The 27,511-nt window shown below is 55.0% G+C and overlaps 1 protein-coding gene across 2 annotated transcripts in view; it reads left to right on the top strand.

Annotated features, from left to right (window-relative positions):
- Positions 1-27,511, top strand: part of RASGRF1 (Ras protein specific guanine nucleotide releasing factor 1) — a 104,718-nt gene that overhangs the window by 45,772 nt on the left and 31,435 nt on the right. For both annotated transcript variants that reach the window (XM_060293741.1, XM_030878442.2), the window contains exons 7-15: positions 78-271; positions 762-871; positions 4,811-4,929; positions 6,704-6,864; positions 10,814-10,877; positions 12,927-13,063; positions 15,441-15,523; positions 22,064-22,312; positions 24,800-25,173. In XM_060293741.1, the coding sequence (XP_060149724.1) occupies positions 78-271; positions 762-871; positions 4,811-4,929; positions 6,704-6,864; positions 10,814-10,877; positions 12,927-13,063; positions 15,441-15,523; positions 22,064-22,312; positions 24,800-25,173 (1,491 nt within the window). The remainder of the gene's footprint in view (positions 1-77; positions 272-761; positions 872-4,810; positions 4,930-6,703; positions 6,865-10,813; positions 10,878-12,926; positions 13,064-15,440; positions 15,524-22,063; positions 22,313-24,799; positions 25,174-27,511) is intronic.

Here is a 27,511-nt window from a genome sequence, read left to right as displayed (position 1 = left end):
CGCGCTCCGACCTCCCCGGGTGGGGCTGGGGGAGCCGAGGGCGCCCCCGCTGCCCGCTGAGTCCCGCCTCCTTCCAGCCGACCTGTTCGACATCCTGCTGCCCATGCTCAACATCTACCAGGAGTTCGTCCGCAACCACCAGTACAGCCTGCAGATCCTGGCGCACTGCAAGCAGAACCGCGACTTCGACAAGCTGCTGAAGCACTACGAGGCCAAGCCCGACTGCGAGGAGAGGACGCTGGAGACCTTCCTCACCTACCCCATGTTCCAGGTGTGCCCGCCCCGCCTGCCAGGGCGCATGCGCGGGAGGGCTGCGGCCGACTGGGGGCCGGGGCGCGGAGTGCCGAGGGCCACGGCCGTGCAAACCTCCGGTGGCCTGGAGAACGAACGGGGTTAGGACCCTCCGCCGACCCTGGCTGGGGGAGGCTGTGCAGGAAGTGAGGGGCAGCTCCTGGTCCTGAGTCCATCTCCAGGTCCTGCCTTCTGCGGGGCAGAACCTCAAGCTCTGGGCTCTCGTCCCAGACAAGACCCTGGAAGAGCCTCCAAGTTGAGAGAGTCTGGGATCAGAAGTGCAGTGGGTGTCCTTCCTCAGCCCCGCTCATGGGGGTCCTCGGAGCTGAGAGCCCCCTTCTCTGCCCCCCCACCCCCCCATCTGTCTACCCTGCTCTGTCTCTCCGCCTCTCTTGCTTCATCGCTGTCTCTCTCTCCCTGCCGTTGTCTCTCTGGCCCTCTGGCCCTGTCCCCGCCTCTCCCCACTGCAGATCCCCAGGTACATCCTGACGCTGCACGAGCTCCTGGCCCACACCCCTCACGAGCACGTGGAGCACAACAGCCTGGACTACGCCAAGTCCAAACTGGAGGAGCTGTCCAGGTGAGCCCCGTGGGGGTCCCAGCCGGTGGGCAGGCCCAGGCTGAGGGTGCCCCCACCCGGGGTTTGCCGAGCCCCAGATGGGAAAAGCTCGTGCTCCGGTTAGGATTCCGAGGTGGGGGCACCCACAGCTTGTCCCACCTGGAAGCCGGGTCCCCAGGAGCAGTCTGAGGGGTTTACAGCTCCAGCCCAGGTGGGCACCCAGTGAGACAGGATGCGATGTACGCTGTCCCTCGTACAGATGGGGTCCGAGGAAGGGCCCTGGGCACTTAGTGGGCCCATCTCCCAGGTCAGGGATCTGCCCAGGACTCGCAGGCACTCTCTGCCCATTTCCTCGGTTCTCCAGTGTCCATGTGTCAAAACCGGTGGCTTTAGGAGCCCCAGGGGTCCTGGGTGTCGAGCTTTCATGTGCCCCAGGCTCCGTTCAGCAGCAGGCAGTGTCCGTCGGGGGACAGGCCATGGTTGGGCCACCGTCAGAGGCCGCAGCCCCCCCTAGTCAAGGCCCTCCCCTGTCCTCCCTCACTCCCCGAAGCCCAAGGAATTCCTCGCTGCACGGGCAGGAGCTAAAGGACTGGAGGGAGGCACTGCCACAGTCCAGGCAACAGGGGACACGGCCACACCAGGGGGTGGCCGTGGAGGTGAGGACTCTGGAGTTTTCTGAAGGTGGAACCTCCAAGAGTTTCTGATGGATGAGAGGTGAGGAGAGAGAGAGAAAATGAGAGTCGAGGGTGATTCCAGAGTTTTCTGCCGAGCAGCCAGAAGGATGCATTGCCATTGTGCAAGATGGAGAAGGCGCCAGAGGGGCAGGTTTGGAGGCGGGCGTCTTCCTCGCCGCGTTGGAGTTTTACTTGGGAGTGTGTTGGACCTGAGATGGCCAACAGCGGTGGAAATGACAAAAAGGGAGTCGGTGTTTGAGTCTGGAGTTCAGGGAGCCAAGATATACCAGATCATCAGCTTGGAGATGGTATTTAGAGTCACAAGGCTGGTGAGATCACCAAGGGAGTGAGTTTAGGTGGGAATGATGTATGAACCAAGGGCTGAGCCTGGGGCCTCCACCGGTGCAGGCCAAGAGGTAAGGAGGGGCCTTGTGGTCAGAGAGAGGAGGCCAGGAGCTGCAAAGGAGGATGGGTCTGCAGGGTGTGGGGTTCAGCCCTCAGCCCTGCCCGGGGCCCTGCCGGCCATTCAGAGCCCTAAAAGGCTGCCCAGGTCCAACGAGTGGCAGCCGGTGAGGCCATGGCTCCCGGCTGGACAGAGGGAGGACCAGGGCAGGGCACAGGCCCCAGAGCGCAGGATTAGGGAGGAGATGTAATCAGGGCGTGACTGCAGACAAACAAAACCATCACAGGGCGTAGACCCCAGTTCTCTCATGCCCCAGGGAGCCAGATCCTGCTTACTCTTCCCCAAGCAGAAGACTTGGGACCCCCATGAGGCTGTGAGTTCCTCGACACCGCGGGATGCCCTGTCCCAGTGCAGGCAGGTGTGCAGGCAGCACCCCAATCCCCTCCCTTTCCCCACCCCGGGTCCTGGGTGTACAGCCTGCTTTTCTTTTGTCCCCCTGATCACCTGCACCTGGCCCTGAACCCAGCCCGAGCGGCACAGAAAAGGGTTTTCCCATCACGTGACAAGGGCCCTTTCTTCCTCCTGGCGCCCTCCCCTGGGCCCTGAGGAAAACTCCAGCCCTGACAGGAAGCCAGCAACCAAGCCCTCCCTGGCAGTGCTCAGAACCCTGCACCCCTCTCCCCTCGGGACTGGCCTTTGTCCCACTTTGTCTCCGGAGCCCCTAACTCCTGGGCTCACTGATAACCCAGGTCCTCACTTCCGGTTCCCCCAGGAGCCTCAGGCCCCGGAACCCCGGGCTGCCTTCCTGGAGCCCCGCCCAGCACCCCCGGCCGCGTGTGCAGTGGCGGCCCCTCCAGCACAAATCCCAGCCTGGGGCCACTGACCCTGAGCAGCTGAAGTTTATCCATGTCTAACGGCAAAACTAGTTTTGCTACTTTGGAATCACCCCCTTCTATTTTAGCAAATCTAGCCTCAGCAAAGTCCCCACCCTCATCAAGAGAGAGGGTCCTGATTGCCTTGGACTACTTCCAAAAATGAATCCCTATCCGTGGAACTGCAGATGCCCTGAAAGGTGCCTCCCTGTCCCATGTCTCTTCCAGAAGAAGGCTAAGGCCTGGGCTTCTGAGAAGAGCATCGCTGGGGCCTGGGTGGGAGGAGGGGCATGTGGGTGGAGAGCCGTGGCTCCTAAGCAGAGACCGCATCTCGATGCCCCAGTCTGGTACCCAGAAGAAATAACGAGTTACAGAATACCACCTATGTTTTTTTAACAATACCATTTTTGCAGCCCTGATAATGGCAATGATCACCACCCTTTATTCCAGCCCCTGTCATGTGCCAGGCATGAGGTCAGCCCATGAAATGCATTATTTTCCATCCTCACCCCAACAGTCTACAGATGGGGAAAGTAAGGATTAGAAGGGTTGAGTAATTTGTTCAGCATCGTGTTGATTCCAGTAATCACAGCTCCAGCTCCACCAGTGTCATCTCTCATTGTTGGAGGGTTTAAACTGGATAATGACTGTGAGAGAACTCTGTAAGCCACACACACATTAATCAGCTCTCTTAGTGGTCTTAATTGTGGAATTTCATGCATCAGCAGACAAATAGGAGGCTTTGTGCTTTCCTTAGAGTAGCTGGGGTACTTTTTCCAGACCCTCTCCAAAAAAAAAAAAAAAAAGATTCACTACTTTCCTAAGACTCCTGGAGACCCATCCAGGGTCTTAGCAAAGTTGGCAGTTCACACCTACCTTTTCCCACCAACGCTCTTTAAAACAAAAACAAAAACAAAAACAGTTAAACAGTGCCACCTCCTGGAGAGGAGAGGTGTTGCAGCAGTCAGAACAAGGACAAAAAGTTGTCTGTATTCTCAGATGAAGGGGCGAGCTGTGTCCTGCTTACTTCCCGGTCGTGCCAGAGCCTATAGAAGTAAACTGAAGTCAGTCTTCCCCTGAGCCAGCTGGATTGCCAGGTGCTCCGAAAATAAGCCATTCCAGAACCCAAACATTAAGGAAACAACCCTTTAAAGAGTGTGTAGGCGGAAGAAACAGCAAGTACTTATTGCCCCGAGGCAGGAATGAGCTTGGTTTGTACTTTGGATGGAAATAAGGCCAATAGTGGGATGAGGGGCAGGGTAATGAACAAAGGTTGTCCCCTCTACTCCCATCTTCCTCCAGTTCTGCTGTTTCTCTTCCATGTGGTTCAGACTTTTTTTTTTTTTTTTGCGGTACGCAGGCCTCTCACTGTTGTGGCCGCTCCCGTTGTGGAGCACAGGCTCCGGACGCACAGGCTCAACGGCCATGGCTCACGGGCCCAGCCGCTCCACGGCGTGTGGGATCTTCCCGGACCGGGGCACGAACCCGTGTCCCCCTGCATTGGCAGGCGGACCCTCAACCACTGCGCCACCAGGGAAGCCCCAGACTTTTTTTTTAAGTTTATTTCAGCTTCACAATCATTATTGGTAATCACGTACCAATTTTTTTAAAGTTTTTATTTTATTTATTTATTTATTTGGTTGGGTCTTAGCTGCAGCACGCATGTGGGATCTAGTTTCCCAACTAGGGATCGAACCCGGGACCCTCTGCCTTGGGAGCGTGGAGCCTTAACCACTGCGCCACCAGGGAAGTCCCCGGTTCAGTCTTTTTAAAATCAGACAGACCTGCTTCTCAGCCTCCTTGGGCTGTCGGAGGATAAAATGAGATCACGCCTGTAAAGTGCACACACACAGCGGGCACTCAAGAGATGCGCGCTCTCTCCCCTTTCATGACAACAGGTTCCACCTGAGAATCCAGGCTTTCTTCCGAGGTCTAGCCAGAGACCCAGCATTCCCTCCACCCTGGGAGGTGAGGGTAGCCTGTCTCTGATTGTCGTTTCCTGTCCCCACAGGATAATGCACGACGAAGTGAGTGAGACAGAGAACATCCGGAAAAACCTGGCCATCGAGCGCATGATCATTGAAGGCTGTGAAATCCTCCTGGACACCAGCCAGACCTTTGTGAGACAAGGTATGGCCCGTGCTCCCCGCCTCTCCCACCCACCACCGGGCTGGCCCCAGCAGCGAGAGGCACGCGGCACTCAGGACGCCACCAGTGGGTTGGGCTGCTGCGTGCCAAAACCTGCAAGCGTGATTGCAGAGTATTCCGGGCCTGCGGGGGGAATGCGACAGCTACATGTGCATGTCGGTATCTATAGATATCGATGCTGGTATTATTGGTTTTCACAGTTTCCTTCTCTCCAGATGTAAACATAATTCTTCCCAGATGGTCTTGGTTTGTCTATTGTACATCATAGTAAAACATTGACATGTCCTTTTGGGGAGGGAGTAGGGGGCGGAGGATGAGGACAGATTCCAATTGGCCCCATGAATCACAAGCATTTCCAGGGTCCGAGATGGAGCTGGCGTGGGTCAGTCCCTCTGTCCTTTGCTCGGCATCCTGCGCCTCTTGGGGGAGGCCGTGGTCCCAGTGGTCCTGGGTAGGGTTCCCTTCACCCTTGGGCCTCAGCTGACCTTGGGGACAGTTTTGAGGGTCACAGCCCTATTGAGAGGGGCAGGAGAGGCTCTCTGTGGCCCAGGGGACTGACTTCCACCTCAGGGATGTCAGAGCTGCGATGCCTTGAAGGTTCAGATTCCATGTCCTATGGGAAACTCAGCTTGTGCTCGCGTGCCCTAGAGGTGACTCCACCTCGGGATGGACCTCCCGCCTTCCTTCCGTCGAGTTGGGGTTCTCTGACTAGATGAAGAGCTTCCCAGCACCTCCTGCTGGCCTGTGCAGCTGCCTCTGGCCCCCGCTGCCCTTGGCCTGGGTATCCTCAATGTGGAGGTTGTTCTGAGCCCCTGTGTCCTTCCCACAGGCCCACCCTGGGACCTGCTGAGCCCAGAGCCAGACTAGCCTGACTCCCAGCCCCCCTGAGCTGTGCTGTGCCCAAGCTGGAGGTGGCCGGAAGAATGACCTATCTTGGGGTCAGCAGTGTCCCCAGAGACCAGGAATCTGCTCCACCACCCTGAGCCAAAGCAGTTCTTCCCCTCCTGAGGGTGGGGAAGATCAGACAGGGGAACCCAGCGAGCCCTTTCTCATTTATTCAGTCGTGCTGCCACCACCAAGGACACCTGCCCTATTCATGCCAGGCCAATTCAGGTCTCCAGGGACGCCCAGAGAATAGACTCTGCCCCGCCCTCCAGAACTGACTGTGCAGGGGAGAGGGAGTCAGGATACAGGAAAGGGTTCTGTGCAGTGGTGAACGTGGGCAGGAGGCAGATGGCGGCCCAGAGCAGGGCTGGGGAGAGTCAGGGAGGGCTTCCCGAAGAGGCGGCACTGGGCTCTGCAGCAGAGCGTGCTGTGACCAGTCGGTCACGTCTGCGGTGGCTGCATGTGACAGCAGGTGCCCAGTGGATCTTGTTCATCCCTCTGGGCCAGAGCCAGCTCCCCGCTTGTTCAACCTCCTGCCACCCCCAGACCTCAGCCCAGCCCTGCATTCTCACCTCATGGGCCATGTCCTTTGGGGTTCCTTTGCTTTCCAAGACACTGGCCCTGGCTGGGAGGTCAAAGGTCCTGCATGGAGCTTCTCTCGTCATTCTCCACCCCCCAAACCCCACCACCCGGCCCTGAGGAGGGGCTGGAGGGAGGGTCCAAGGTGCGTGTTTGCTACCAAGAACTAGGATTGCCTTGTCCCACTGCCCTGGCTGCTGGCATCGCAACCCCACCTGCAGCCTCAAAGCCAGGTCAGAGGCGGAGGGTCATTCAGGTGGATGCACTCAGGCTCTCTCTCTTCCATCTGCAGGCTCCCTCATCCAGGTGCCCATGTCTGAAAAGGGCAAGATCACCAGGGGGCGCCTGGGGTCTCTGTCCCTAAAGAAAGAGGGTGAGCGACAGTGCTTCCTGTTTTCTAAGCATCTGATCATCTGTACCAGAGGCTCTGGTGGGAAGCTTCACCTGACCAAGGTAGGGGCGGCGGGAGCGAAGCTGCTGGGGCTGGAGGTCAGACACCGCCTTTACCCTAGGGGTCCCGACTGACCCTGACCGCGGGGCCCAGGGTGGACCAGGGTGTCAGAGATGCGTGAGTGTGCACGCACGCGCCCCGGTCTGACTGGCGGCTCGGCATGAGAAGGCCACTGATGGATTTTCTACTGGAGAAATCGTGGGAAATGGGAAAGCGAGCACGAAGACCCCTCAAGGAGCCCCCAGAGTTGGGGGCTGGGGCAGAGGAGCCAGGGGGTCCAGACAAGACCTTCAAAGGCCCGTGTACGTGTATCTAAGGGGCCGGGGAGGATGGTGGCACCTGGCTGAAGGCAGAGCAGCAGCCAGAGCCTTTGTCTTATTTCCAACCAAAAAGAGCTCAGAGGGCTTCCCTGGTGGCGCAGTGTTGGGAGTCCGCCTGCCGATGCAGGGGACACGGGTTTGTGCCCCGGTCCGGGAAGATCCCACATGCCGCAGAGCGGCTGGGCCCGTGAGCCATGGCCGCTGAGCCTGTGCGTCCGGAGCCTGTGCTCCGCAACGGGAGAGGCCCGCGTACCACAAAAAACAAAACAAAACAAAAAAAAAACAGAGCTCAGACAGCGCCCCCTCTTGACGCCTTTGGGCACTCACTCTGCCAGCACAAGACTCTGCACCCCCGGCAGAATCTCCTGCTCCCCGGCACAGCACACGGCTTATCCCGCTGCTGTGAGCTCACGATCCGGTCCCACCTCTGTCTGCTACATATGTGTGACCCTGGAAACATCCCTCGCCTGTTCACACCTCACTTCCTCATCTGCAAAACAGGGATGACTGTCCTCAGCAGAGGCGTGCACAGATGCAGGCAGGTGCCGGTAAATCTGCTCTGGGAAGTATGAAGCCCTTGCCTCTGTAAGCGACAGTCTCCCCGGCACTGCGTCCATCCCGTGGAAGATCGCTGCTGAAGATTTTAAATCTGAACGCGCTGTGGCCTGGAAAGGGCCAGAAGGTGCCCTTAATTAAGCCAGAGCATCAGGGAAACCATTCTTCCAGACCCTGGATGCCTGGCCCGTAACCTCCTGCAGAGCTAATTGATCAGGCAGTGGCTTCAGGGAATATACTGCTTATGTTAACATGTCAACGCATTAGTTGGTCGGCTGCACAAGGGGCAATTAATTTACAAACACTGAAGACTCCAGTTTCAACCAAATTATGTATCAAGGAAAGCCTTCATTATTTACTAGCTCTGGAGTTTCTCCTGGGAAGATCTCTGTCCAGGCTGGGGGGACAGTTCCCCCGGCAGGTGGGGGTCAGTAGGGGCAGGTTGAACTGGAGACTTCAAGACGGCTTTTTAGTCTGAAAGCACGTGCTTTTATGTTTGTTAGTTTTATCTTCTTTTGGTTTGGGAGGTTGTTTATTTGTTTGTTGGAGTTTTCAAAGTCTCTTAGCATATTTGTAAAGAGCATGGAATCTGAGAGCTACTCAAATTCTAGCCCTGCCACTTACCAGTGGGTGACCTCACCAAGCCTCAGTTTACTTACCTGCAAAATGGGAGTGAACGGCTTCCCTGGTGGCACAGTGCTTAAGAATCTGCCTGCCAATGCAGGGGACACGGGTTCGAGCCCTGGTCCGGGAAGATCCCACGTGCCACGGAGCAACTAAGCCCGTGCACCGCAACAGCTGAGCCTGCACTCTAGAGCCCGCGAGCCACAAGTCCTGAGCCTGCATGCCACAACTACTGAAGCCCACGTGTCTAGAGCCCGTGCTCCACAACACGAGAAGCCACCGCAATGAGAAGCCTGCACACCACAACGAAGAGTAGCCCCCGCTCGCCGCAACTAGAGAAAGCCCGCATGCAGCAACGAAGACCCAACATAGCCAAAAATAAAATAAATAAATAAATTTATTTTTTTTTAAATGGGAGTGAAAATACCTACTTCATGGGAGTGCTATGAGACTTAAGTGAGGAATTGGATGCAAAACACATGGCCCCATGCCTGGTACATAGTAAGTGCTCAACAGGTAATAGTCGTTGTCACTCTTAATTATATAGTATGAACTTGTACTAATAATAATAATAGCAAGCCTTTGCATGATGGTTACTATGAGCCAGGCACTAGCCCAAATACATCATGTATATTTAATTCACAGAACAACCCATGGAGGCAGATAACTGTTACTTTCCCTATTGTATAAATAAGGGAACTGAGGCTTCTAGAAACAGCCAACAAGTGGCAGAGCAGGGATTTGAACCCAGGCAGTCTGGCTCCAGAGTCTGTGTTCTGAAACCAAAGCTAAAATTCAAACCACTTCTTGTTAACTACTGCCGTTGGAAATCGAATGCCTTCAGTCCTCCTAAAAGGGACCTGCTACAACTCCCCAAGATCTAAAACTACCGTAAGAATTTTTTGGGACTTAAAGTAAGAGAAGGTTAGAGCTAGATGGGCTTTGGAGATTACCCAGCCCAGTGACATCAGTGGTCAGGTTAAGGCCCAACAAGGCCTGGGGGGCTCCCCCAGGGCCACCAAAGAACCAAACAAGAAGCAGAATGCAGGATTCGGGGGCCCACTCTTGATACTTTCTCCAGGTCCCCCTCTGCCTTCCAGGTGGCAGCCTGCCCTGCAGACATTTTCATGTATAGATTAGCCACCTGGGCAGGTTTCTGTTATTGTCAGTTATTATGTTATTTATCTGTTGCTGTCCCCCAGATGGAGTGCCTTTTTTTTTTTTTTGGCCGCACCACATACAGCATGTGGGATCTTAGTTCCCGGACCAGGGATTGAACCCACGCCCCCTGCAGTGGAAGTGTGGAGTCTTAACCACTGGACCACCAGGGAAGTCCCCTGGAGTGGCTTAAAACAAACATTTGTTGTCTCAAACAGTTTCTGCACGTTAGGAAGTCAGGACAACTTAGCTGGGTGGACATATGTGGCCCAGGGTTTCTTATGAGGTTGCAGTCAAGGTGGCAGCTGGGGCTGCAGTCATCTGAGGCTCGACTGGGGCCGGGATCCTTTTCCAGCATGGCTCCCACACATGGCTGTTGGCAGGAGGCCTCGTCCCTCATCTGTAGCCCTCTCCTCATGACACGGCAGCTGGCTTCCCCCAGAACAAGTGGTCCAAGAAACAACAAGAGAGCAAGCAGGAGGCTGCAGACCCCAAAGCTGAACACCATCACTCCTGCTTTATTCTCTTAATGAGAAGCAAGTCACTAAGTCCAGTTAACACGCAAGAGGAAGGGAAGTAGCCTTCACCTTTTGAAGGATGGGGTATCAGAGAATTCGTGGACATGCTTTGCAACCAGCACAGTGGTGGTAACTTTCATTTCTCACTACAGGACCAAGGGATCTCACACCTAAAAGATGCTCAGACACTCAAGGCTAAGAGGCGTTTTTCCAGACATTCCTAATAATTAAAAGCCAGCCACTGACCTTGAGCTGGGAACAGGCCCATGAGGCTCTTTCCAGACTCTGCCACTTACCTACCAGGTGACCTTGGGCAAGACGCTTAACTCCCTGATTTCATTTCTTCATCTGTAAAATCGGAATAATACCTGAGACAGGTCTGTGAATTGGTCCTGTTTCCCTATTGGTAACATGCAGGGTTTAGCCTAGAATGAGGGAGTTCAAACTTCAGACTTAGGGCTACCAGGTGATGCCTCAGAGCCGCTGTAGGGCAAGAAAAGGCCGTGCAAGCCAGGTTCTAGCCCCTCCACCCCCAGCCCGACCTTGGCCCTCCTTTGGGGAAGGCGTCTCTGAGCAATCCCATTTGAGCCACTTCACTGGGCTTCCTATATGGAGATAAAGTTCTTCAACTTGAAAACCAAAATACCCACTTGGCATGTAATGTCCACACACATATGTGCGCCTATGTGGGTGCTCACTCCTCACCCCGATATTCTGGAACTCCGAAACTAGCACATCTCTCGCTTTGATTCAAGGTGGCCCCTGCTCTTTTTCAGAATGGAGTCATATCCCTCATTGACTGCACTTTATTGGAGGAGCCAGAAAGCACGGAGGAAGAAGGTAAGTGTGCAAGTCACGTGCAAGCCTGCGTGTGCTCACACAGACGCACACACACTCCCCCTGAAAGGTTGGACCCGGGCATTGGTTTTTTTTCTTGGGAGAGAGGGAGGATGCTGGACCCGGAGAGGCTGGTCCTGGGTCTTTAGAGAAGGAGCTCTCTGGCCCTGCAGGTGACAGCCTCCTCCCCCTTCCTGGTTCCTTCCAAGCTCCTTGGGTCCCTGGACTCGGTGCCGTTGGGTTTGGGGGTCACACTTCTCAGTGAGCACCCCTCCTTCACGCATCAATTTGCTACATGCACAGTGGCTCACTGGGCCACGAGGAAGAGGCCGGGGAGGCACCGGGCCTGTCTCTGTCCTCCAGTGGAAACGGGTAGGGTGTGCAGGGACACACGTGCCACCACCAGAGGGAGTGCAGGGGAACGGTCCCCCGCAGTGGTGTTGGAGTGACCAGGACCGGAGGCAAGACTTGGGGAGAAGGGAGCATGTGAGTGGGGCCCCAGCAAACCAGAAGGGGCTGGGCGGGGAGCTGGGGGAAGGTGGTGCCCAGGTGCTCGGAAAGCCGCCGTGTAGGGGTGTCCATGGGATCTCTCTCCCCGGGGAATCAGAATTGGGGGATGGGCTTATTATTTTAGGTTAAGGGGTAGGGTCACTACTGTCTCTTGATTGGACCAAAGTTGGCCCTCGTCTCCCTCCTTCACTGGCCCCCCAGCAAGGCTCTGGAGGCCCTCCCCTGGGGGTGCACCAGCTGGACTGTCCGTCCTTGCCTTTCCCCAAGGTGGGGCTCCTCGAAGCAGGGCTGTGTCTGAAGGACCCCAGATCCCAGTCCCGGCATGGCTTGGGCTCGGGCTCAGGGTTTGCTGGGGGCTGGGAGCGTAGTACACACACACACACACACACACACACACACACGTGCGCGCGCGCATGCCCTGGTCAGCCGCAGCGGGAGCTGGGCTCTGCACCCTTCGTGACCCTCCACTGGGGACGGAGCCAAGCGCCCCCCCACCTCCCCCACCAAGGCAAAAATACATGTGCAGCAATTTACCTGGAGCTCTTACCAGCATGATCTTCAGTCTTGGCCACAGCTGGTCCCGATTCAAGTGGAACTGTCAATCCCCAAAGCCCTTTTCCCTCCAGGGCCAGGAAAGGGAGAGAGGCGTGGCCCCATGCATCCCCCACTCAACACACAGACACCCCACTTACGAGGAGCCAGCGTCATCCCATCCTCGAGTCACCACACGGAGCGGGCTCTCCAGTGCCCTCACATTCTCGAGTGTCAGCACTGGAAGGGTCGGGGACCTCAGAGCCGTCACGCCCCACTCTGCTTGTACAGGAGGACGTCTGAAGCCCAGAGCGGGAAGGGTATCACCCCAAGGTCACACAGCCAGCAAGCAGAGACCAGAGCTGTAGCAGGCCTTCCACAACATTCCACCCTATTCAGGGGACCCCTGATGAATGTGGCCATGTTGCAAGGAATCTCTGAACTGTGATCTTAGTCTTTCCAAATAAAGAGTTCAAGGAATCCTTCGGGTTAAGAGCAGTAATAAAAATACCTAGAATTTACTTTGGCTTTGGGGAGCTCTCAACTGAGCTAAATGTCCAGCTGGGTCCATAAAAGCTTAGGATCTAAAGTTCTCCTCCTGGCCCCTGTATCACCTTGGCGTAGCTGGAGGGCCCAGCTGTGAGGCCAGTTCTAGACCTTGCTTAGCCGCTGCCCGGCTGGGGGTCTTATAAAGTCCTCCCCGGAGACCTCAGCTCCCCGTTGGCCTAATGAGGGTAGAGCCGACTGGTGATTCCGAAAGGCTCTTCCAACGCGGCATCGGAGCTGTCCCTGTGTGGTTGTAAGCTACTCTGCGCTCTAGGTCTTAGTTTCTCCGTCTTTGAAGTGGGGATTCCTCACCTTAAGAAAAAAAAAAGATGTTCTGAAACTAGCAAGTGGCCTGGTGCCCTACTGCTGCTGTCACCAGTGGGGCGAGGCAGGTATCGTGCAGTCATTTTCCAACTCAGAAAGGCCCACACTCATTCGACTAACTCCGTGTTTTGCACCTGGAAGCCAAAGGATCCGGCCAAGACATAGACCACTTGGATTTTAAGATCGGGGTGGAACCAAAGGATTCCCCGCCCTTCACAGTCATCCTCGTGGCCTCATCCAGACAGGAGAAGGCGGCGTGGACCAGTGACATCAGCCAGGTGAGCGGCATCACTTGTCCTTGAAAGCAGGTGGTCCCTTCATGCCGAAGCTGGTGGGGGGCGGGAGGCAGCTACAGGGTTCTAATGGAAAAGACGTGAGTATCTCTGCCAACCAAGGCTGAGCCCAGCTAGCTGTCCAGCTCGCAGAGTCCCCTGGGCCCCCCGTAGAGTGTGGTCTGGGAGCCCCTTGCATCTGGATCATCCCTAGGGCAGTTTTTAAAACTCCAGATTCCTGGGCTCCCCTCTGGTCCCCTGCAGATTTACTACATCCAAGTCTCTGGCACGAGGCCTGGGAACCTACGTTTCGGCACACGCCCCAGGCCATTGGTACCACAGAAAAGTCTGAGCACCGTGACCCAAGGGTGCTGGATGTAGCAGAGCCAGGAGAGAAAGCAAAGGGCCCGCAAAGCCCGGAGTCCGCTCTGCAGGAGGGAAGGTTTGCCTGCACCAGCGTTAGGGCCCCACTGGGAGAGTCACAGGAAGCACAGACCTCCCAGGGACCAGAGAGCAGACCCAGAGGGCTGCGGTCACTTGCAGGACCAGGGCAGAGGTCTGAGTCTGGAAAGAGGCTGTCGGCAGCACCGGGCTGCTGGCCCAGGACAGGCCTCTCCTTGGGCCCAGCCAGGGCCTGCAATGGGTCAGCCCAGCCCCGTCCCAGGAGCACAGGAACCTCTCCGGACCGCCTGCTCTCTGCACAGTGGAGGAGAGTATTAGGAGAGCAGCTGATGGCGGGAGGAAGGGGGCAGCGAGGCTGGAGATGTCCCCCTATCGGAGGAGGGGGCCTGGGAGCTGTGTTTATGGAGAACTGGGGGGCAGAGCCTTTACTGTATTTCAGGGCAGTCCCCCCACTCACTCCCTGCCCCTCATTTTTAGGCCTCACACCTGGGCTGCCCTGCCTGCCCAGCGCGCCGCCCCGCAGTGTGGCAGGGTGAGGACAACTAGTAGCAGACGTCTGCTCTTTCTCAGTCTTGCCCTCCCAGCTTCAAACAACCAGCCTGAGGGCTTCCCTGGTGGCGCAGTGGTTGAGGGTCTGCCTGCCGATGCAGGGGACGCGGGTTCGTGCCCCGGTTCCTGGGGGATCCCACATGCCGCGGAGCAGCTGGGCCCGTGAGCCATGGCCGCTGAGCCTGCACGTCCGAAGCCTGTGCTCCGCAACGGGAGAGGCCACAACAGTGAGAGGCCCGCGTACCACAAAAAAAAAACAAAAAACAAAATAAAAACAAACAACCAGCGTGCCCCGGAGAAAACCGAAAAACTGGAAGCCTCGAGCATGGCCTTTTCTAGTCCTCAGGGAGCCATCAAAGGCTCAGGGCTGCTCGCCTGGAGGGTACCCCCCGGGCCTGTGTCCTCTTGAGGGCTGCATTGCTGATACCACCAGGCGTCAGGGCCCCCCAGGCCCACTGATGCCTCCAGGCAGCTCTGATCGGTGGCCAGGCACCCTGCGTTGCAGGGTTGCCAATGGAACCAGAGCTAAAGAGAGTCTCAGAGTGTGCAGCTGGAGAAAGTGGGCTGGGAAGGGCCACTGACACAAGCCTTCCTCTGGGGCCTGCGAAAAACTAGGGGTCCTGGCCCTGACCCACTGTGCCCGCCTCTCTGCTCTCACTTCCCGGTGACCTTGGCCCCTACCCGCACGTACATATCCTCAAAACCAGAAGATACTGTGATGTGACCCCGTAGCCCGGGCCAAGGAGAGACCCTCACTTGGCAGAAATGTGAGAGCTTGGAGCAGGGGGCAATGAGAAGGAAAAAGTGATGTATCTCTGAGTCTTTTCTTTTTGTTTGGGTGTATACTGTTTATTCAAAGAAAGATTTGGATTTTGAATTTTTTTCAGAGGCTGAGTAAAATGTACAATCTCCTCCCTTAGTGCTGGCAGCTTTGCCACCCCCAGGCAGGATTTTTACTATGGAAAACCGTCTGTGGCTTCAGGATGTGGGCACTGTGGTGAGCAGAGGACGGGGGTGGGCAGGACGGCACCCGCTGAGCCGGCCTCCCAGGACAGAGGCCCCAGGTCACTGTGGATCTGATCTTGTCCTCCGTGCTGGACCTCAGAGGTCAGCCACAGAGTGGCCAGGGTCGGACACTTCCATTTTTGCAAACACCCCGAGGAGGTAGGAATGATTATCCCCATTTCGCAGGTAGGGAAACTAAGGCCCAGGGAAGTCGAGTACATCCCCAAAAGGTCACCGAGCTGGGGACTTGACTTCGCATCAGAACCCGAGGGATGCTGTGCGTTGACCCTGCCCTTGCCTGGACAACGCCCTTTGACCCTGCGTCAGGCCGGGGCCTGCGAAGCCTCGCTCAGCAGAACCTCCGCTGGGCCTGGGTCTCGGAACGGAGACGGAGGCTCTGACCCGGGGGTCTTCTCTCTGATTCCAGTGCGTGGATAACATCCGGTGCAATGGCCTCATGATGAACGCATTTGAGGAAAATTCCAAGGTCACTGTGCCGCAGATGATCAAGTAAGTGCCCTGAGCCCCCTCTTGTCCGGGCTGAGCTCCAGAGACCGAGGGCCACACAGTGACCACAAGGGGCTCGGAAGATGCCGGGGTTCATCTCTGGGGTGCGTTAGGTGTTTGAGTTCAGTTAACTTCTATTTGGTTGATGGCTTTGGTTTAGCTTTTGTAGTTGTTTGTCTTGAAAATGTGGATTTTCGTATTAGGCTGTTTAAAGTAGAACATCAGGAATGACATTTCATGCACTCTGTTTTTTTAAATAACCATTTTTCTTTTGTTTGGGCAATGCCAGGGAGGAAGGGCGAGGGGGCTGCCATCCTGCTGAGCTCAGCTCTCTGAGCCCCGCCGGGCAGAGCAGCCTCCTGGCCTGCACCAGCCCTGCTTCTCCTCCAGCATCTGCTCGCCTGACCCCCTCACGGTGCCCCCAAGGTGGCCCTCTGGTTCCCTGGCCTCCATGTGAACCGCTGAATTCCCAGCTGCTCTGCCCACCTGGCATACGCCAGGACCCAGCTAACCGACCCCAGGCGTGTTGTCCTGCCCAAAGCAAACCTTGGGGACCCACTGCCTCTTTGCTACTTGAAGTGCACACTCGGGGGAACTGCAGGCCGTTATGTAGTGAGGGTGTGAAAGGTCCCACCCACCCCGTTTCGACAGCAGGCCTGATGAAGCGAGCACGCCAGCAGCTAGGAGCTAGCCCAGGCAGGGTCGTGTACGCCAGAGCTTTACAGCATCCGGCTGAGTTTATGAGGAGTAGCCCCACCCCACCCCATGGCTACATTGTTTAACAGCCAAAGGTGCTGGAACCCAGAAGGAAGGTCTGGACTTGAAGGCACGAGCCCTGGCCCACAGCTTCTGCTCTGTGTATGACTATGGACAAGTCACTTAACATGTCTGAGCTCGGGTCTCTCACCTGTTAGTGGGAGATGATAACACCCACCAGCCTACCTCCTGGATTTGTTTCAACGATGAATTTTAAAAACCACATGTAGAATGATGGTTAAATGTATAGTGGGTACCTACTTATCTTCTGCAAAGAGTGCGTATTGAGGCAGTAAAAGTGAGCAGATGAAACCAAAATAAACTCACCCGTGAAAGAAAAAATAACAGCATTTTAAACTATGATGGTGATAAAGGGAATGGAATATCCAGGTCAAAGTGACAACTCCAAGGACCTGTCGGCTCCCAGACTTAAGTGTGGCCTCCTTGGCAGGAGTAGCCCGTGGGCAGCGTCCCACTGCGAGGGCGCCAGGGAGCAGAGATGAGCAGACGTGGCCTCCGTCCTCAGGGAGTTCTCCATTTAGTGAGAGAAAGAGACACATAGAACTCGTAAAACGCTAGCGGGTGCTACAGAATAGAATTTGTATGATGCTACGAACGAGGGTTCAGAGAATGAGTGACTCGTTCACCTGGCACAACTGGGGAAGACTTTCCCAAGAAGAGGATATCAGAACTGACCTCAAAGGATAAGTTAGGGTTTGCTAAATGGAGGAGCTGGAAGGGCATCCTGGGAAGAGGGAACAGCATGTGCAAAGACGCAGAGGCAGCGAAGTACATGGTGTGTTTGGGGAATGATAAAACGTTCCATGGGGCTGCAGGGCTGGGAGAGTGGTATGTCCTGTGGGAAATAACCTTAATGCAATTGTGGCCTCCAAGTTCACTACCAGATAAACCCTCCCAGAGGTCTTGGAACAGAAAGACTCGCAGACCCAATTAAGATGCTTAACCACACAGTCTAGTGAATCAATTTTAAACACTTAGTGAGAAACCAGGGGGAAGAGAAGGGATAGTAGGTTAGTGCCTGTTACACGTAGTTGCATGAGCTAGTTACACCGTGGCCATTGTTCAGCCTCTCTCCCTGCCCCATCTCCCTTCCTTGCTGGTGGAGCAGCTACAAGGACCAGAGTTGAAGCTTGATCAGTGGATCCAAGGGCACACGTTTGCTCTGTCTGAGAAGTCGGGGCAAGTATGTCTGGCCACAGTGGCAGCTCACCAGTTAGACTGAAGAAGAGCTACAGGTTTATCTATAGTTCTGGGACAGAGGGTAGAGGGTCAGAATGGATGTCGCCAGTGGGTGGCTGACTTAAGACATGAATATTGAGTGTACGCTATGCCTCATGCATATTAAGTGTAGCTTGAATATTTAGTGCACGCTTGGTCCTTCCACCCCTCCTGTTTACATTTGGCACATGAATGCTTTACTTAGTGTATATATATGCCTGCCATGGCTCACAAGCTGTTTGCTCCTTCGTCTGTCCTCCTTTTTTGTTTCTCTTATTTTTTATAGCACAACTGTATTTTCTTAAACAATACAGCGGGCTGAAGAGGTGGGCAGGAGTCAGATCATAGTAACGTGACAGGTGAGGAGTTGGGTTTTCTTCTGTAGGTGTTAGCGTTGCACCCAAGGCGGTGACGGGCGCCCCCTGGTGGCCAGGGATAGAGTGGCAACAGAGAGCCTGCCTGGAAAAAGGCATCAGTGGTCTAGCTGGAGGGTCCGTGGCTGGGGGGACATTCCCTAGATGTGTTCCCCGTAAGCCTCTGAGTTTCTGGCATGGTTCCCATTTCAGATACCCCACCCTGTTGTCAGACTGAATTAAGAGCGTCCTGATTTTTGGTTTGCAATACAAAGAAACATTTAGTCCCATGCACCCTGAGTATTCCTGCTACCCTCCCGACACACTGCATCCTGGCCCTCTGGTGGGTAGATGCTAGTGGCAGCGTTTGAGAGGAAGGTCCCAGAGAATGAAGGTCATCAACCACCAGCAGCCCAAAGATCCAAGAAGTCTCATTCCATCTGCCGTGGGTCCTGAGGCTCTGCCCCAACATGTGACCTCAAGGACAGGTAGACTGAAGGCGGGGCACTCCCCCTGCAGAAGGAAGAAGAGGGAAGCCCTTTCCAATCAAGCCCAGGCCTCTCGATGCCTGGGAGACAGGAATGCCGCTTGGAGTTTCATCAAGAAGTATTGGGGGGCTTCCCTGGAGGTCCAGTGGTTAAGACTTCGCCTTCCAGTGCAGCGGATATGGGTTCGATCCCTGGTCAGGGAGCTAAGATCCCACATGCCTCGCAGCCAAAAAACCAAAACGTAAAACAGAAGCAATATTGTAACAAATTTTAATAAAGACTTTAAAAATGGTCCACGTCAAAAAAAAAAATCTCAAAAAAAAAAAAAGTATTGGGAGAGCAAAGAGAGAGGCAGGCCTGAATTTACAGTCAAGAGATGCTTGTGTTGTGAGGGACCGAAAACTCCTTCTAGCAGGGCTGGTAAATATCTAACACACGAGCCAGCCATTTGGATCAGAATCCGGAATCCGTGGCAGACATTACTAATGGGTCACGGCAGTCTTTAAGGCTGAGCCTGTAATGGTCAACACAGCCCCAGGCAGTTACTCCCAGTCTGGCAGAACTGGTATCCAGGATGAAAGCTGTTTTTATCACTGCTTTATTGTGCCGTCCCATTTTACAGATAGGGCAACTAAAGTCCAGAATAGGTTTACGTAACATTGGAGTTGCCAGAGGCACCATCACCAACAATGATTGTGAGGCTTGCGACAGAGAAGAAGGGGGCAAGGGAGGTTGATAGAAAAAGGAGGGCTTGGGACTTCCCTGGTGGTCCAGTGGTTAAGACTCCCCACTCCCAATGCAAGGGGGCTCGGGTTCAATCCCCGGTCGGAAAACTAAGATCCCGCATGCTACATGGTACTGAAAAAAACAACAAAAAAACAAAAACAATAAATAAATAAATAAAATAAAAATAAATCTTTTTTAAAAATTCCATTAACCCTTGGAAAAAAAAGGAAAGGGAGGGCTTTTCTCACTTTCTCTACCCCACTCCAGCGGCAGAAGGAGCCCAAAAAGAAGGTGCAAAAGCAAACCCTTGCCAGAGGGGTCCAATAATCACCACTGAGGATGTCAGGTCTAGGCTGGACGCTTCGGGATCCATGGTGTGTGAGGAGTTGCACTGTCCTTCTAGAAGGTGCAGTCCCATGGTGGGGACCTGGCTTGAGTTAAGGGAGTCCTTTCACCCAAGGGCCGAGGGCAGCTCTCCAGGGATGATGCCACTGCGTCCTTCCCATCTGCAAGTACTTTCTCCTGCCCACTGTCTTTCAGTTTTGCTTCTCTGCAACTTTTCTTCTTCCTTTAGAGGTTTGTAGTCAACTGGCTGGATCCCTGTCTGTCTATTCCATGCCGCTTACATTCTCTCTCCTCACTTGAACCTCTCCACCTTCTCTGCATTCTGGGAAAATTTCTCAAGTTGGCTTCTTGTGTCACTCATTTGATTTTCTGAGTCTCTCATCTGCTGTTACTTGCATTCATGTCCTCTGATTCAACACTCTTGTCTTTCGTTTCCAAGAAATCTTTCCGGTCTCAGATGATTTCCTCTTCCTGGTTGCTTCTTGTGGTTCGGTCAATGCAATATATATTCTCCTGAATCTTGGTGAAAAATAAAACAGGTGTTTTCTAAAATGTTCTGTGTCTTGCAGCAAAGCTACCTTAGAAGGAATCATTCCTGTTTCTTCAGGATTGTCTCTTTTCAAACTGAAAGAAGAGAGACCTGTGGATGTTTAGATCCAGCTCAGCCCTCAGGTCCTCAGCCCACTATGGTCTGGTTGACCACCAGACACCTGTCCTCACGTGTTGGCAGCCTGAGAGGAATGGGACTTGCTGCCACCAGATCCAATTTAGAAGGTCCCAGAAAAGGACTTGGATTGCTCTGGCTTGGGTTATACCCTCACCCGATGCAAAAATCACTTTGGCCAGAGATGAAGGACTTTGATAGATCTAATCCAGGATGACTGCTCAGCCCTGAGGGTTTCCCTTTTAGTCCAGCTGATGTGACACAGGCTATGTTAATTGACCTAATACTTTAAGAAGCAGCCGAGGTGAGGTCAAGGAGGAGATGACCTCCCTCTACAAAGACTGAGAAGGTTGAATAAACTGCTAAGGATTCTGCCCTGCCTTGGCACAGGGGCCGGAGGTGTAGCTCTTCATAACTAAGGGAGGAGAGATGTCAGCAGATTGCTGGCAGCAGGAGCCACTAGTAACAAAAATGTGTAAGACTTTTAGACTTAGAAAAAAAATTAGACCTTTGGGGATTGAATTAAGCTATTCATCATATCTGCTGACACTTGCTCATGTAGTTTTTAATTTTGGATTGTGAGCTCATTTTCAGTGGGGGGTTTATCTTTGAATGTCTTGTAGAGCCTGGTTGACAGATGCTCTTCCTGAAAGGTCTTGCATTTTTTCCACCAGTTGCCCCAGGAGCATTACATCCTGTGACTACACTAATACTCTTTGGGCTTCCCAGACCACAAAGATAGTAGGTATTTGTCTTCCAAAACCACTGGAAGGGCAAATAATACACTCTCAAGGGAGCTTGACACTCTCCCCATGCTTCCCCCCCTCACAGCCTGGGCTAAAACAGAAAACTTGCAATCTTCCTTTCCTGGTGGGTAGATTTTTCTAGGCCCCCTTTCACTGAGCCTATAACCCTTCAAGGGTCCCAGCTTTCCATGGGGGTCTCACTCCAACTCCCTCCACCCGCAGGCCCAGGCCTGGTCTACTCTGTTGAAACCAAGGCGCTTGGTTTCCAAGAGCAACAGATGCCCTAGAGGCAGCTAAAGCATCAACTGGTTTCCAAATTTCTCTTCATTTTTGGCCCCTGGAAATTTCCCGTATATTTTTTGCCCCTAATTGTTGTTTTTTTTAATTGAGATATAATTCATATAACATAAAACTCACCAATTTGAAAGTGTACCATTCAGTGGATTTTACTATATTCACTGTGTTGTGCAACCATCACCACTGTCTAATTCCAGAATATTTCCATCACCCCAAAAAGAAACCCATGCGTATTAGCAGCCACTTCCAGTTCCCCCCTATTTCTACCCCCTGGCACCCACCACTCTACTTTCTGTGTCTATAGATTTGGCTCTTCCGGATATTTCATATAAATGAAATCCTACAATGTGTGGACCTTTGTGACTAGGTTCTTTCACCTAGCATGTTCTCAGGAGTCATCCATGTTGTAGCATATATCAGTATTCCATCCCTTTTTATGGCTGAATAGTATTCCATTGTATGGGTAGATCACATTCTGTTTATCCTTTCATCCGTTCATAGACATTTGGGTTGTTTCCACTTTGGGGCAATTATGAATAATGCTGCTCTGAATATGTGTGTCCATGCTTTTGTGTGAACGGACTTTCTTCATAGCTTGTGAACGTGGCAGCACATTATTTTTAAGTTTGTTATATTTCATCCAGCATTTCTAAGAGTTTTATAATGTCAGGTCTTCAGGTATTACTGGGAAAAAGAAGTTGCAGCCCATTTTTCCTCAACGTCAGTCTTCCAGAGCTTTCCTTGTTCCCGTCACAAGCCACCCCGTCCTTCATCCGTCCCTCCATCCTTGGCTGTTGGTGCGCTGGGGAGACAGTGATGGGTGTGCCGTGGTCCAGCCCTCGGGGAGCTCGCAGCCCGGTCGGGGAGACAGCCACGGACTCAGACACCTTCAGACCCAAGTGCCTTCTCGGTCCCTCCTCCCTCCTCAGGTCCGACGCCTCCTTATATTGTGATGACGTGGACATTCGCTTCAGCAAAACCATGAACTCCTGCAAAGTGCTGCAGATCCGGTATGCCAGCGTGGAGCGGCTGTTGGAGAGGCTGACGGACCTGCGCTTCCTGAGCATCGACTTCCTCAACACCTTCCTGCACTCCTATCGCGTCTTCACCACCGCCGTCGTGGTCCTGGACAAGCTCATCACCATCTACAGGAAACCCATCAGTGCCATCCCCGCCAGGTGGGCAGGCCTCCTCCTCCCGGGCCGACCCACACAGCTTCTGGGCCCAGGAGGGAGACCAAGCTCGGCAGCGGGCTGGAACCTGAGCTGGGGGGATGAGGCCCCCCACGCCCTGGGAACCAAGACCGCCCTTTGCAAAGAGGTCGGGGAGGGCTGACCTGCCTGACGCTGCTTCTCGAACCCAGCTTTCTCCATCTCCCACCCCGGGCTCCTGGGGTGGGGTAGAGTTTGGGGGGGGGTCGTCTCCTCCACAGGACAGGGTTTCCCCACCTTCCCCATTTAAGAAAGGAAAAAAAGAGGAGGGGCGGAGTCAAGGGAAGAAGGGAGGGAGAGAAAGAGACAGAGAATCTTATCCCCTCTCTGCTGCGACCACGTCCTGCTCTGAAGAAGAGAGTCACTTTTTGCACACTTGGGGTGGTTTTCCACCTGTGGAGGGCTGGCCACCTGAGCCTTGGCTTCAAGGCCATCTTTTCCATCTGTGTTGTCACAGCTCAGCCCTATGGGGGGCCAACTGGGACCAGAAAGGTCAAGAGGCTTGCCCCAGGGCTCCTGGAAGTCTGTGGCAAAGTGGGGACTTGAACCCAGGGCCCTGGTCTCGTTGAGCCCACACGGCCACCCCTGTCTGAGTCTGGGTGACAGGCAGGGCGGAGGTGCCCCCCTTGCATTCCTTTCCCACCTGTCCTCCTCACATCCCAGCTTTAACCAGCCTTCAGCTGCCCACCCCCAGCCCGGCCAAGCTTTGAGGGGCCAGGTGGGGTCACTGTGAACCCAGGGTCCCTGCCAGGTTAGAATTCTAAGGGCAGGCACATCCCCCACGGCAGGGTCAGGCGCTAGACTGGCCGAGACCTGGGGCCAGCCCAAAGAGCCAGCCTCAGAACTTTAACATTTACCAGTCCAGCTGCTGGGGACCCAGCTTAGTGAACAAAGACCTTTACCCCCATCTCGCCAGATGATTACCCAGCCAAGGGTAGTACCAGCGAGGCACCACGGGGGCAGGTCAAACCCAGCAAGACCCTACCCGCAGCCCAGTTTGAGATGGGTGAGGAAGGTAGCTTTCAATTCTCACCCAGCAGAGGGGAAAGTGAGGCACAGAGGAATGAAGGACCTGTCTGAGGCTACCCAGCAGTTGGTCAAGTTCAGGGACCCTGATCAACCTCACCGCTCCAGGAGGGGCCTGCCAGGAAAGGAGGAAGGCCAACTGGTGCTTTCCTTTTCTGCCTGGATGCCGCTAAGTCCTCCCCCACCCCCCACCCACCCACCCCCGCGGGTGAGACTGGGGCTGGGTCCTCGTCTCTACAACACCAACTCCCAGGGCCGCCTGGGGGCCGGGCAACCATCCCCCCGCCCCGCCCTGCCCCACGCTTCTGCTGCCCGCGCAGGCCAGCTGCCCAGAGTACACCTCCGTCCCCTCCCCCAGCCCCTCCGTGTCCCCCTCCCCCCCAGTGCTGCAGTTCACCTGCTAAACCTCAGCAGCCGTCTTCCCAGGGCTCTGAGAGAGCAGGAAGAACTGCCCCATCTGGGATGGAGTCACGCCTGAAAAGCAATCGAGGTCATTCCTGAGGGATCCAGCAGGTCACCCGCCCCGCCCCCCCCCCCGCCGGAACCTGGGAACCCCCTGGGATTCCACCCAGCAGGCAGAGCCTGTAGTGGGAAGAGGCAGGTTCAGCCGTACCGCCTTGACCAAACCCCTTCACCTCTCTGAGCCTGTTTCCTGTCTGTGAAATGGGAACACCAGCACCTTCCCCCTGGGGCAACCGTGAGGATTAAGAGATGAGGTCTGTCCCATGCTGAATGCATTCCATGCACACGAGCTGCTGTTTGTGTTATCATGTATATATCACCTGTTCCCAACCCGGCCCTGAGCTGTGGGCCCTGCCTGCAGGCGGTAGGAGCGTGATCAGGGCTGCTGGGAGCCTCCCGCCCCCCAAGTTTACACCTGAGGCTGACCAAGCGCCCAGGTGGGGTGGAAAGGACACTGGGTTTAGCGTCAGGAGGCATCAAGTGAGTCATTTCCCATCTCTGAGTCTCAGCTTCATCCATAAACTCTCTGGACCTGGGTGAGGAGGACGTCAGAGGTGCTGGTGACACCGAGCCCGTGCGGGGGACAGAGAGAGGTTTCTCAGAAGCCTGCAGGTCAGGAAGACCCGCAGCGTCACGGGTCAGCTGCTGCTGCTGGCCAGAGGGATACAAAGAGGGAGCATCAGGCAGGCCTACCGCGCCACCACAGTCCCTGCCCCCCTCCCGGAACAGGACACTTGGGCCTATAGACACCTGGCCACAGCCCATTGAACTACCCGGCCCCTTTGGCGTGGCCTCCTCTCAAACCTGCCCACTCAGAGGACCAGCCCGGCGGTCAGGGAGCATGAGGATGAGGGAGCCGTTGCTGCCCCACTGACCCCCCAGGAGACGGGGGACCCCCAGGCCTGGACCAGCAGCCAGGCCTACACTGACCGTTTGTTTTCATCCCCTCCCTGGCCCTCCCCCCAGGTCATTGGAGCTCTTGTTCGCCAGTGGCCAGAACAACAAGCTCCTGTACGGCGACCCCCCCAAGTCGCCACGCGCCACCCGCAAGTTCTCCTCACCCCCACCCCTGTCCATCACCAAGACATCATCCCCGAGCCGCCGGCGGAAGCTCTCCCTAAACATCCCCATCATCACGGGCGGCAAGGCCCTGGACCTGGCCGCCCTCAGCTGCAACTCCAACGGCTACACCAGCATGTACTCGGCCATGTCGCCCTTCAGCAAGGCCACGCTGGACACCAGCAAGCTGTACGTGTCCAGCAGCTTCGCCAGCAAGATTCCAGATGAGGGCGATATGAGCACTGAGAAGCCTGAAGAATCCTCCGCTCCCAGCAAACAGAGTGAGTGGATGTGAGGGCCAAGCCGCCCCTTGCTCACGGGCCCACTGAGCCGGCCCAGCCCCACCGGGAGGCTGGGGGGTCCTGGCCAGATGGTGGTGGCAGTGCAGAGCCTGGGTCGGGGAGGGGCAGGCAGAGATGCCCAGGAAGTGGGATGAGTGTCCCTCCCGCTGCCCTGATGACAGCTTCCTCTTGCATCCTTGTATCTGTCCGTCTCTGCAGTGGACGTGTCCTGGGCCAGGCCCCAGTGAGGGCCTAGGAGAGAAGAGGGCATCAGATGGGGCTCCTGCAGGCCGGGGTTCACGGTGTGGCTGAGGAACAGGACCAGACACGGAAACAGGGGCGCCTGACGCATGTGGTGTTAGAGGGGCGCTTGAGGGACCCCGAGCACGGAGTGGGGATGCCGTCGGGAGAGCCTGAGAAGGCTTCCTGGAGGACCTGTTAGATCTAGATTTGTCACCAGGAGGAAGGGAGGACATTCTAGACAAAGGGAATGGAGTGGGCAAGACTGAGAAGCAAGGAAAAATGTTGTGTGTTCAGGCAACACCGGGAAACTCAGCACACCTGGAACACCGGGTGTGGGGCAGTGGCCGGAGGTGGTGCCGGGCAGGCTCGGCCCTCCCTGCTCTCAGAAGCCCACCCATTCTAGAATGGCATTTGCTGGGAGGCTTGTCTGACTGTGTCTTAGGCTGGGTCAGCCCACATCCTGGGTGACGCCAGCCTTGTCTTGGTTAGCACACATGTGCATACATACACACAGGCGTGTACACACACGAACACACAACCCTGGGCTGGATGGAAGCCCCAGCCTTCGAGGAGGAGGCCTTTGAAAAACATTTTAAGATGGTCGGAAGTTCTGTCCTCTGAGTTGAGAAGGACGACCAGCAGACGGCAAAGCCGGGGAGGGGTCAAGCCCCCAGGAGCTTCCGGTACCAAGTGACATTTACTGTGGCGCATACAGTAAATAGGGGACAGGCGCAGCCGAAAGTCAGTAACCACTGTAACAGCCGACCAGAGAGCCCCAGATGCCGTCCCGCAGGAGCGGAGGACGGAGCCCCTGGCAGGGCAATGTCAAGGGGCCAGAACTCCATCTGCCACAGCCTGCAGTGAGTCCAGGCCTGATGCGTGACAAGATGTGATGCGAGACGGTCCTGAGAAGTCATCTCATCTCATCTCACACTTTTTTCTTTTTTTAAAAAAAATTTATTTATCTTATTTATTGATTTTTTGGCTGCACTGAGTCTTCGTTGCTGCACTTGGGCTTTCTCCAGTTGCGGCGAGCAGGGGCTACTCTTCGTTGCGGTGCACGGGCTTCTCATTGTCATGGCTTCTCTTGCTGCGGAGCACAGGCTCTAGGCGTGCGGGCTTCAGTAGTTGTGGCACACGGGCTCAGTAGTTGTGGCTCGTGGGCTCTAGGGCACAGGCTCAGTAGTTGTGGCTTGCGGGCTCTAGAGCGCAGACTCAGTAGTTGTGGTGCACAGGCTTAGTTGCTCCGCGGCATGTAGGATCTTCCCGGACCAGGGATCGAACCCGTGTCCCTTGCATTGGCAGGTGGATTTTTAACCACTGTGCCACCAGGGAAGCCCCTCGTACCGGGCTTCTTGACCAGTGATCCAGGTGACCCTGAACCTGTCTAACTGTGCACCAGAGTTTGTGTGTGTGTGTGTGTGTGTGTGTGTGTGTGTGTGTGTGTGTGTGTGCATGCACACATATGGACATTCTTTTCTAAAGAGGAGACCTATAGCTTTCTTTGGCTTCTCACAAAGGTCAGGTGTAACTCCACTTACTTTCTAGTTGGGGAAACTGAGGACCAGAGAGGTGAAGAGTTTTCGACCAAGATCTCACCACACCAGAGCTGGACTTTTGATATAATTCATCTGCTTTCCCCGAAGTGTGAAAACCATGAGTCTCCGAAGATTCAGGGGGACTGTCCAAGCCAGGACACTTTTGATAGTGACCGGGTGCGTGGGACAAGAGGTATAAAGCAGGATTTTATATCCTGGACGGTCACCCTAACTAAGATGCTTCACACGCACACCAAAAAAGCGGGGAGTGGGGTAGTACCTTGCTACCCAAAGTGTGGTCCGTGGACCGGCCTCGCGGGCATCACCCCTCCCGGGCCCCACCCCAGACCTCTGAACCAGAATCTGTCTTCTAACAAGATCCCCAGGTGTGCCCATTAAGGTTTGAGGAGCCCTGGCAGAGCAAAAGCCACCTTGGAGATTGACAGGTCCATCAGCAAGTAAAAGGTCTGATGGGGCCCCGTGGCAAATGAAGATGTTAAACTGTCCTCAACAGGTATATGCCAAACCTACTCCGTTTGCCTCATTAGATTCTAGAC

Source organism: Globicephala melas, chromosome 2 (assembly GCF_963455315.2).
Source record: "Globicephala melas chromosome 2, mGloMel1.2, whole genome shotgun sequence".
NCBI lineage: Eukaryota > Metazoa > Chordata > Mammalia > Artiodactyla > Delphinidae > Globicephala > Globicephala melas.
The sequence above is the reverse complement of the archived record's forward strand: the minus strand, read 5'-3'. Positions and strand labels throughout refer to the sequence as shown.